An 11,124-nucleotide genomic window follows, 5' to 3' on the forward strand; every position below is an offset into this window, starting at 1 on the left:
AAGGAGTTTTAGCGAAATCCTTTGAAAATTTTCTGATTGTTGATGATTTTTCAAAATATTGCATGAGATAACTTATGGAAAATCCATGAACATTCCCAGTTTCAAATGGATTTAAAATGATGGAATTAATGGAGAAATTACTAAAAGACTAGAAACGTGGAAATGACCAAAACATAAAACTTCAGTAAAACGTTTTTATTATACATCAATATTGTAGGTAATCGTTATAAAAGATGCCGTACTGTGCCGGCACAAACATTCTTTTGTCAGGTTTTATTGAACGATGTTTATGCTGATATTTACAACTCTTGGATCTGATCCAGCAGTTGGTGGGGCACCCTGTTCTGGTTCGCTATCTTGTCCTGGATTCTGTGGTTCCTGAGGAGGACGATGCCCTTGTGGTCCTTGTCCTGGTTTCTGTGGTCCCTGAGGAGAACTTTGTCCTTGCGGTCCTTGTCCCGGATTCTGTGGTCGCTGAGGAGGACGTTGTCCCTGTGGTCCTTGTCCTGGGTTCTGTGGTTTCTGAGGCGGACGCTGTTCCGGTGATCCTGGCCCTGGATTCTGTGGTCCTTGAGAAGGACGTTGTCGCTGTGATCCTTGCCCTGGGTTCTGTGGTCCCTGAGGAGAACTTTGTCCTTGCGGTCCTTGTCCCGGGTTCTGTGGTCCCTGAGCAGGACGTTCTCCTTGTGATTCTTGTGCTGGATTCTGTGGTCCTTGAGGAGGACGTTGCCCTTGTGGTCTTTGTCCTGGGTTCTGTGATCCTTGAGGAGGACGTTGTCCATGTGGTCCTTGTCCCGGTTTCTGTGGTCCCTGAGGAGGACGTTCTCCTTGTCCTGGATTCTGTGGTCCTTGTCCTGGATTCTGTGGTCCCTGAGGAGGACTTTGTCCAGAGTTCTGTAGATCCTGAGGCTGCTGTCCTGGTGGTCCTTGTCCTGGGTTCTGCGAATCCTGAGGAGGACGTTGTTCTTGCGGTCCTTGCCCCGGATTCTGCGATCCCTGAGGAGGACGTTCTCCTTGTGACCCTTGTCCTGGTTTATGTGGTCCTTGAAGAGGACGCTGTTCTGAAGGTCCTTGTCCTGGTTTATGTGGTCCCTGAGAAGGACGCTGTCCCGGTGGTGCTTGTCCCGGGTTTTGCGGTCCCTGCTCTGAATTCTGTGGTTCTTGAGGTCCTTCTCCTGTGTTTAGCGTTTCCTGAGGATCACGCTGCCCATTGGAATCCCGTTCATGATGTCCGTTATTCGTTCCTCGATGTGATTGCCGCTGATGTTCAAGATCAGAGTTTTCTTGATGGTGATCTCGGTGGTGTTTGCCATTCTGATCATGCCCAGCTTGCTGTGACGATCGTTGACCTTCTATTCCGTCATAAAGTTGATGTTGGGCGTCGTCCTGGGAATGCTCTCTCGGTTGGCCTTGTTCATCACTATCGTGATCATGTGGTTGACGTTGATCTAGATCATTTCGAAGGATACCTTGATCTTGTTCGTTGTCGTGATCTTGTTGGTCTTTTGCGGACTGATGATCTTCCTCCGGCTGATTATAGTGCGGTTCTTCTGAATCCTCCGGAAGACTATCCTCGTGTTCATTTTCACCCTAATTTTATGTAACATGTATGAATGCATTGAAATGTATGAGATTTCTTCAGATTTATTACCTCGTGGTTGTCACTCTCTTTCACGTCTTGATTGGAATCAGCATCCGCTGAGAGCTCGAGTTTACTATCGCTCTCTACTGCCGGTTTCTCGTGTACACCATCGACTTCCGTGTCCACTTCTGCTGCTTTATTAAAATTCGAGCTAAGAGCCAGGGCCTCGCCTAGAGTATCCGAATCACTAGGTTGCATCGAATCGAATGAGCCAAGAGGTTTGGCAACAACCAGAGCGCTGGTCGCAACCAGGCTGAGTAGTAGTAAGACTTTCATTTATTATGTGATGTCTTAATTGCCCTCAATGTAGGATAGATATCGAATGTTGAAGGTACACAAGATACTGAATTCACCTATAGATGTACCAGAGTATTTATATCGTACAGTGATAACGATTTGGTACTCGATACAATTAGTATGGAAAACCCATCGTCTGAGAGTATGCTGGGAAAGTTTAGTTGAGATTCGTTGTTATCTAAAAGTAATAGTTTATTTGCTTATAGCAAAGAGGTGTAATTACCACTGAACCTTCACACATGGTCCATTCACATTTATTATATCCATCCATAAATTATGAAGGCTCTCAGTCCGCGGAATCAACTCTCGTATTAGGAAGTTGGGGTTTTCCAAAGTATCAAGACCATGTTAAGTAGGGTCTGGGACCATTTGGGCAGGCGGACCTATTTTGGGCACTTGCTGCTGTAACTCAGTCAATTTTGAACCAATTTACTTTATTTTTGGGATAGTGACAGATACGCACAGTATCTATCCGTGAACAAAAATTCATGTCAATTGGTTTGAAATTTACTGAGTTATAGCAGCAACTGCCCAAAATAGGTCCGCCTGCCCAAATGGTCCCAGACCCTATACTGATTTAGATTGCAAAATTGAGCCGGAGCTCAAATTCTCTTAGAGCAACTAACTATTTACAAAAATCAATACGTTTGTTAATATATATGCACGCTGTGCTGTAAAAGTTGTAAGGAAGGGAGACGTTTTTTTTTTCAATCCGTTTCTAGTTCTAGCGATGGTTATGTACACACGCTAATCGCTCAGCCAAAAAAACTTAAGATTTTCATAAGGCCAAACTTATGAAACGGCCTTTAAATAATTCATAATGATTAGGATCAATTTCATAAGGTCGCTCTATGACGCAGAATCGTCAGCTTGGCTTTTATATATGTTTAGCTGCAATCCCGCTCAGTGATCCCAGCATTCATGGATCGATTCCAGTCTGCATCATTTTAAGTTTTTTTTGCTCTTATCATAAGTCTATCTTATGAAACTAGCTGACCCGACGTGGCCTGCCACGTTAGCTAGGAAAAGATTGTTTTTAAGGTTCCAGTCACACTTCTTCACTGCAACACTTTTTCACATAAACGTCTGTCGGTTCATAAAATACTGCCGAATCTACTGGTCGTACGCGTTTATATAAAAGAAAGGAGAGTTATAGAGATTTCCAGAATGCTGAGCTATTTCTGTAAAATTCTCGAAAACATTTCAGAAGCTCTATCCAGAATGCTTCTCTCTTGAACGTTTATTAATCTCCAGAAAGTTCTCGAAATTTTATGTAATTTGATGTTTCAGAACATCTCAAAAGGTCCTTTATTCTTTTTTGAATAATTATTGACTTTGAAAGTTCTCGAAATTAAAAAAAAAAGTGAAAACAGAGCATTCCAAAGGGTCCTTCTCATTTTAGTAGCTTACAGAAAGTTTTCCGTATTTGAGAAAGTGTGATATTCCAGAATATCTCAGATTATTGTTTCACTTTTGGAACATTCAGTAACTTCCAGGAGGCTTCTGGAAATTTTATAGATTTGTATGTTCCAGAACATTCGAGGCGGTTTTTTATTGCTTTTCTTTTGCTTGTTTCCTAACTTTCATTAAGTTTTCTAAATTTTATTAGGTTTGATGTGGAGAGCATTCTAGAAGGTTCTTTTTTAAAAAGTTTAGCAACTTAGAAGTGGTCATTAGAAGAGGAAGTTCTCAGTAACTGTGGTAGAGCTCATAGACAGAAGCTCATACACACTTAAATTATAACGCCGACCTCAGCAAACGGATTGCCGAGAATCCAACAGCCGAGAATCCGGTAATAATTTTCACTGAATCTCGGTAAAAGTTTTACCGAGATGTCGTTAAAACTTTGCCGAGATCTCGGTAATCCAACTTTTTACCGAGATCTCGACAAAGTTCACCGAGACTCGGTAATGGTTTACCGAAATCTCGGTAAAATTTTTATCGAGAATCACTAAATATTTTACCGATATATCAGCTGTTGGATTCTCGGTAAACCGTCTTACTTACCTTACCGGTCAGGCTAAGGCCGGGGTGGCCTCTGCTGTACATAGTAGTCGCCTCCATTCCACTCGGTCCATGGCTGTTTGTCTCCAGTTCCGCACTCTGCGTAGGGTCCGCAGATCGTCCTCCACTTGGTCGACCCACCTAGCTCGCTGCGCTCCACGTCTTCTTGTACCGGTCGGATGACTCTCGAGAACCATTTTAGTCGGGTTGCTATCCGACATCCTGATGACGTGACCCGCCCACCGTAGCCTCCCGATTTTCGCGGTATGGACGATGGTTGGTTCTCTCAGCAGCTGATGCAGCTCGTGGTTCATTCGCCTTCTCCAAGTCCCGTCTTCCATCTGCACTCCGCCGTAGATGGTACGCAACACCTTCCGTTCAAAAACTCCAAGGGCGCGTTGGTCCTCTGCACGTAGGGTCCATGTTTCGTGCCCATAGAGGACGACCGGTCTAATCAGCGTTTTGTAGATGGTTAACTTCGTGTTACGGCGAACTTTATTCGATCGTAGAGTTCTGCGGAGTCCAAAGTAGGTACGATTTCCTGCCACAATGCGCCTCTGAATTTCTCTGCTGGTGTCGTTGTCGTCGGTCACCAGTGAGCCCAAGTACACGAATTCTTCAACCGCCTCGATTTCATCACCGTCGATATGAATTCGGGGTGGCGGGCGCGGTGATTCCTCCCTGGAGCCCTTTGCCATCATGTACTTTGTCTTCGACACATTAATGACTAATCCGATTCGCCTGGCTTCACTCTTTAGTCGGATGTACGTTTCCGCCATCATCTCAAATTTACGAGCAATAATATCAATATCATCGGCGAAACCAAGCAGCTGAACGGACTTCGTGAAAATCGTCCCACTCGTGTTTATCCCCGCTCTTCGTATTACACCCTCCAAAGCAATGTTGAACAGCAGGCACGAAAGACCATCACCTTGCCGTAACCCTCTGCGAGATTCGAAGGGACTCGAGAGTGTCCCTGATACTCGAACTACGCACATCACTCGATCCATCGTCGCCTTGATCAATCGTATCAGTTTATCCGGGAATCCGTATTCGTGCATAATCTGCCATAGCTGTTCTCGATCGATTGTATCATACGCCGATTTGAAATCGATGAACAAGTGATGTGTGGGCACGTTGTATTCGCGGCATTTCTGCAACACCTGGCGGATGGCGAACATCTGGTCCGTTGTAGCGCGTTCACCCATAAATCCAGCCTGATATTGCCCCACGAACTCTCTTGCAATCGGTGATAGACGGCGGCATAAAATTTGAGAGAGTATCTTGTAGGCAGCGCTCAGTAGTGTGATCGCGCGGTAGTTCCCGCAATCCAACTTGTCGCCCTTTTTGTAGATGGGACACACGATACCTTCCATCCATTCCCCAGACAACCAGTCATCGTATAAGATGTTGCATAAGATGATAAAGTGGAGGCCATATGCGTGCATGCCTCCATTTAGGCGCATGTAAAATGTACGCATATCGCCTCCACTTTAACATCATATACAACATCTTATACGATGACTGGTTGTCTGGGTCCTCCGGTAATACTTCCTCCTCCCAAATCTTGGCAATGACCCAGTGTAGTGCTCTCACCAGTGCTTCTCCACCGTATTTTAGAAGCTCGCTTGGTAGTTGATCTGCTCCAGCGGCTTTGTTGTTTTTCAACCGGCTAACCTCCTCCTCAATCTCTTGAAGGTCCGGGGCCGGAAGTCTTTCGTCCTGTGCACATACTCCTAGATCTGTTACCACGCCACCCTCGGTACTTGCAACGTCGCCATTGAGGTGCTCATCGTAATGCTGCCGCCACCTCTCGACCACCTCACGCTCGCTCGTGAGAATATGCCCGTGATTAGCTCGGCACATGTCGGCTTGTGGCACAAAGCCTCTGCGCGAGCGGTTCAGCTTCTCGTAGAACTTTTGTGTGTCCATCGCTTCGCGATCTCGTTCTTCCTGCTGGCGCTTCTTCATCCGGAAGACTGAGTTCTGCCTGTTCCGCGCTTGTTTGTAACGTGCCTCATTCGCTCTCGTACGGTGTTGCAGCATTCTCGCCCATGCTGCATTCTTCTCGTTTTTCAACTGTTCACATTCGCCGTCGTACCAGTCGTTTCTGTGATTCGGAGTCGCGAAGCCTAGAGCTGCAGCCGAGGTACTACCTATGGCGGATCGGATGTCCCTCCAGCCATCTTCAAGTGTAGCTGCGCCAAGCTGCTCTTCCGTTGGTAGGGCCACTGCTAACTGCTGCGCGTAGTCTTGAGCCACTTCTACGTTACGAAGTTGCTCGATGTTGAGCCGCGGCGTTCGACTTCGACGCGTGGTGATAACTGTCGAAAGTTTTGAGCGCATGCATACAGCGACTAAGTAGTGATCCGAATCTATATTCGCACTGCGGTATGTGCGGACGTTGGTTATATCTGAGAAGAATTTACCGTCGATTAGAACGTGGTCGATTTGGTTTTCTGTTTGATGGTCGGGTGATCTCCAGGTGGCTTTGTGGATATCTTTGCGGGGGAAGAAGGTGCTTCGGACTACCATTCCACGGGAGGCTGCAAAGTTTACGCATCGCTGGCCGTTATCATTCGATACGGCGTGCAGGCTGTTTCGCCCGATTACCGGTCTGTACATTTCCTCCCTTCCTACCTGCGCGTTCATGTCGCCGACAACGATTTTCACGTCACGCGGCGAGCAACCATCGTATGTTTGCTCTAACTGCGCGTAGAACGCTTCTTTCTCGTCATCGGGTCTCCCTTCGTGTGGGCAGTGGACGTTGATGATGCTGTAGTTGAAGAAACGACCCTTGACTCTTTACATGCACAGCACATCCTTGCGTTGATCGGCTGCCACCCGATCACACGTTGTCGCATCTTTCCCAACACTATAAATCCTGTTCCCAGTTCATTGGTGGTGCCACAGCTTTGGTAGAAGGTAGCCGCTCGATGCCCGCTTTTCCACACTTTCTGTCCAGTCCAACAAAGTTCCTGCAATGCCACGATGTCGAAGTTGCGGGGATGTAGTTCGTCGTAGATTATCCTGTCACATCCTGCGAAACCTAGTGACTTGCAATTCCATGTTCCAAGTTTCCAATCGTAGTCCTTATTTCGTCGCGTGGGTCTTTGCCGATTGTATCGAGTCGTATTTTCTCCTATGTTATTCGCAATGGGGATTTTTACGGGTGGCTTATTGGGCCTACGCCAACACTCCTGTCTCGCCGGAGGGCCATCGTGCCAGTTCTGTTTAACGTCCCAACCAACACTGGGACGACCACGCTGATGGGGCTACCACCTTGGATCTAGCTGGGCGTGGTGCAGCGTTTCTTACTCAGCCGCTGGATGCCAGAACAGACGCTGTTTGAGCCGCACCTCCTTGGTGAACAGACGCTCGGGTCGTACCTCCTCAATCTAGCTGAAGTCAGAAGGACAACAGTGCCCAGGCTGCACTACCAGCTAAGCACACAACTCTTAGCTGGCGGTCTTTGTCATCGCTTGACCCGTGGAAGCATGAGGTAGGAACTTGTGAGGACCAGAGCTATATTGGACGCTCTCCTTATCGACTCACCGTTTTGCAGCGTCCAGCGGTTTGTTCAGACTCCTACGTTGTGTGATTTTACTCCCGGGGGCAAGAGGATGACGAACTACTTCGATACTATTTACTCCACGATTTATTGCGCACCACAGAGAGGCAGTGCTCCTGCTCTGTGGTGGTACTTTGACTTACAACCGTCTATCGAGATCAACTTCTGAATTCAAGTGTGTAGCTGAGAAGCAGGCTTTGTCCCAGTTGGGATGTTACTCCAACAAAAAGAAGAAGAAGATGTTCCATAATGCTGCAGAAGGTTCTTCCCCTTCTTTGGAAGCGTCCAGAAACTTCAAGTTCAATTCTCCAGAACATTCTAGAACGTTTTATATCTTTTTCTGGAACCTTCAGCAACTTCCAGAAAGTTCTTGGAATCTTTAGAATATTGATGTTCCAGAACATCCCAGAAGGTTCTTCTTATTATTTTTTGAAAATGAAAACACATCCAGAAAGTTCTTGGTATTTTTTTTATAAATTTGATACAACTATGGTGAAACATTTCAACGAAACATTTCAAAGCGTTACGGACAGACAGACAGACAACGCTGGGCTTTTATATATCAGGCCAAACATTTCAATAGGTCCTATCTGCATTTGAGAGGCTCTCTTTGTTCACTTTCTCTTTCAATTATTGCAATGTAATGATACACTTTTCAACTACTTTTGCAGTATAAATCAAAAGACGATTGTTTTGACCATCGTTCAATGCAAGGAGACAATCATAATACAAATAAACAACTGAGATATTAACGAAAGTGAGGGAAACCAAAGAGAGCCTCTCTTTTGCAGATAGGACCTTTAGACATGTTTGGCCTGATATATGATTGGTCATAACAAACACGATCAATTTTCATAAGGTATGGCAGCCATAATTTTTAGTCAAAGAAAAAAAAACAAGGGTTTTTGATGATTTTAAATAGTTTTTTCCGCTGAGTACATGAGATATAAACACTGAAATAAATTTTGTTGTAGAAACTACCAATTCCATAGTAAAATTAATAACCGTACCTATGGTTCTCAACCGAGAACAAGATCTATGAAGTTAACGGAAAATGATTAAAGTTACAATGCCTTGCAATAAATTTGACTGAATGCATAGCCTGCAAATGCAATGCCCAGCTGTTAAATCAAGATTTTTTTAGTAATGTTAACTGCACTGCCAGTTAAATTGACAGTGTTTTAGTGGAATTAATTGAACATTGTTGTCGGTTGAAAATCATAGGCACGGCTATTAATTTTACTATGGAATCGGTAGTTTCTACAACAAAATTCATTTCAGTGTATGCAGATAGGAGAGCGTAGAGGAAGTTGGTTGAAAGATACAAAGTAGGAGGAAAGGGACGAGCCAGGGATTGAACCCAGAATCTTCTGCATATGAATCAGAAGCGGTAACCACTAGACCACCAAGCTCGTCATTTGGCTTTTATTTGTTAATTTTTTTCTTAATTGTGTGTGTTGTATGTACTTCAAATTGATTTTTAAAATAGTTCGTTGCTCTAAGAGAATTTAAAACCCGACTCAGTTTAGCATTCTGATTCAGAATATGCAATATGGTCTTGATACTTTTTTTTCCTCCCCTGTTGGGGAAATTAAGCCACTGCGTCCAATAGTGTGAACTTTTGTGGCATTGATACTTTGATACTTTTGGAAAGCCCCAACTTCCTAATACGAGGGACGATTCCACGGACTGAGGGCTTTTATGATTTATGGAAGGATATGATAAATTCGAACGATATTCCCACTTGATTCAGTGATAATTACACTCCTTGCTGTTAGTAAATAAACTGACTATTACTTTTAGATAACAACGAATCACAACTAAACTTTCCCAGCATACTCTTAGACGATGGGTTTCCCATACTAATTGTATCGAGTACCCAATCCTTATCACTGTTCGATATAAATACTCGGGTTCATCTACAAGTGAGTTCAGTATCTTGTGTACCTTCAACATTCGATATCAATCCTACAGAGAGGGCAATTAAGACATCACGCAACATGAAAGTCTCACTTCTACTCAGCCTGGTTGCGACCAGTGCTCTGGTTCTTGCCAAACCTCTTGGCTCATTCGATTCGGTGCAACCCAATGATTCGAATACTCTGGGCGAGGCCCTGAATTTGAATAAAGCAGCAGAAAAGGATGATGTGCACGGGAAACCGATAGCAGAGGGCGATGGCAAACTCTCAGAGGATGCTGATTTCAATCAAGACGCGGAAGAGAATAACAATCACGAGGTAATGAGTCTGAATGAATCTTATAAATTCCAATACATTAATACATATTACATAAATTTAGGATGAAAATAAACACGAGAATAGTCATCCGGAGGATTCAGAAGAACCACTCCATCGGCAGCCGGAGGAATATCATGAATTGGCACAAGGCCAACAAGATCACAACAACGAACACGATCAAGGTATCCTTCGAAACGAGGTAGATCAACGTCCATCACATGATCAGAATGGCAATCATCACCGTGATCATCATCAAGAAAACTCTGATCATGAATATGTGGAGCAATCACATCGAGGAAAAGATGGCAGACATCATGACCACCATTCCAGTGGGCAGCGTGTCCCTCAGGAAATCCAAAAGCCAGGAGAAGGACCTCAAGAACCACAGAATTCAGGAGAGGGACCACAAGGTCAAAGTCCTTCTCAGGGACCACAGAATCCAGGACAAGGACCACAAGGGCAACGTCCTCCTCAGGGACCACAGAATCCAGGACATGGACCACAAGGTCAAAGTCCTCCTCAGGGTCCACAGAACCCAGGACAAGGACCACAAGGACAGCGTCCTCCTCAAGGACCACAGAACCCAGGACAAGGACCACAAAGGCAACGTCCTCCTCAGGGACCACAGAACCCAGGACAAGGACCGCAGAATCCAGGACATGGACCACAAGGTCAAAGTCCTCCTCAGGGTCCACAGAACCCAGGACAAGGACCACAAGGACAGCGTCCTCCTCAAGGACCACAGAACCCAGGACAAGGACCACAAAGGCAACGTCCTCCTCAGGGACCACAGAACCCAGGACAAGGACCGCAGAATCCAGGACAAGGACCACAAGGTCAAAGTCCTCCTCAGGGTCCACAGAACCCAGGACAAGGACCACAAGGACAGCGTCCTCCTCAAGGACCACAGAATCCAGGACAAGGACCACCAGGACAGCGTCCTCCTCAGGGACCACAAAACCCAGGACAAGAACCACAAGGACAGCGTCCTCCTCAGGGACCACAGAACCCAGGACAAGGACCACAAGGTCAAAGCCCTCCTCAGGGACCACAGAACCCAGGACAAGGACCACAAGGACAGCGTCCACCCCAAGGATCACAGAATCCAGGACAAGGACCACCAGGACAGCGTCCTCCTCAGGGACCACATAATCCAGGACAAGCACCTCAACATCCGGGCCAAGGTGGTAATTCAGAACAGGGAGCCCCACAACAAGCTGGATCAGATCCAAGAGTTGTAAATATCAGCATAAACATCGTTCAATGAAACCTGGGCTAAAGGATGTATTACAATTACAGTATGGCCAATCATTTTTATTAAAGATTACTAGATTACCTACAATATTGGTGTGTAATAAAATAATTTTCCGGAA

The 11,124-nt window shown here is 45.5% G+C and overlaps 2 protein-coding genes across 3 annotated transcripts; one reads left to right on the forward strand and one right to left on the reverse strand.

Annotated features, from left to right (window-relative positions):
* Nucleotides 1-220: 220 nt before the first annotated feature.
* Nucleotides 221-1,313, reverse strand: LOC109402747 (putative uncharacterized protein DDB_G0281733). The gene is made up of 2 exons (XM_062848490.1): nucleotides 1,203-1,313; nucleotides 221-1,145 (listed from the first exon to the last, which is right to left on the reverse strand). Exons 1-2 carry the CDS (start codon nucleotides 1,311-1,313, stop codon nucleotides 300-302), a joined length of 957 nt encoding a protein of 318 aa, XP_062704474.1. The 3' UTR covers nucleotides 221-299.
* Nucleotides 1,314-9,418: 8,105 nt separating this feature from the next.
* On the forward strand, nucleotides 9,419-11,124 carry LOC109402745 (putative uncharacterized protein DDB_G0281733). Of its 2 annotated transcripts, XM_062848935.1 has the most exons (3): nucleotides 9,419-9,751; nucleotides 9,813-10,779; nucleotides 10,876-11,124. In XM_062848935.1, exons 2-3 carry the CDS (start codon nucleotides 9,970-9,972, stop codon nucleotides 10,990-10,992), a joined length of 927 nt encoding a protein of 308 aa, XP_062704919.1. In that variant the 5' UTR covers nucleotides 9,419-9,751; nucleotides 9,813-9,969; the 3' UTR covers nucleotides 10,993-11,124. The 2 variants fall into 2 exon arrangements, with proteins under 2 accessions (XP_062704919.1, XP_019531002.3); XM_019675457.3 differs by having other exon boundaries at nucleotides 9,813-11,124.

This window comes from Aedes albopictus, chromosome 2, assembly GCF_035046485.1.
Source record: "Aedes albopictus strain Foshan chromosome 2, AalbF5, whole genome shotgun sequence".
Lineage (NCBI taxonomy): Eukaryota > Metazoa > Arthropoda > Insecta > Diptera > Culicidae > Aedes > Aedes albopictus.

What these genes read in the sequence shown, in the direction of transcription:
- LOC109402747 (XM_062848490.1), bottom strand. Translation starts at nt 1,313, where the DNA reads ATGGCAAACACCACCGAGATCACCATCAAGAAAACTCTGATCTTGAAC. An exon ending in ACGGGATTCCAATGGGCAGC is followed by an intron (nt 1,146 to 1,202) that starts GTGATCCTCAGG and finishes CACAGAATTCAG; the next exon opens with AGCAGGGACCGCAAAACCCG.
- LOC109402745 (XM_019675457.3), top strand. Translation starts at nt 9,970, where the DNA reads ATGATCAGAATGGCAATCATCACCGTGATCATCATCAAGAAAACTCTG.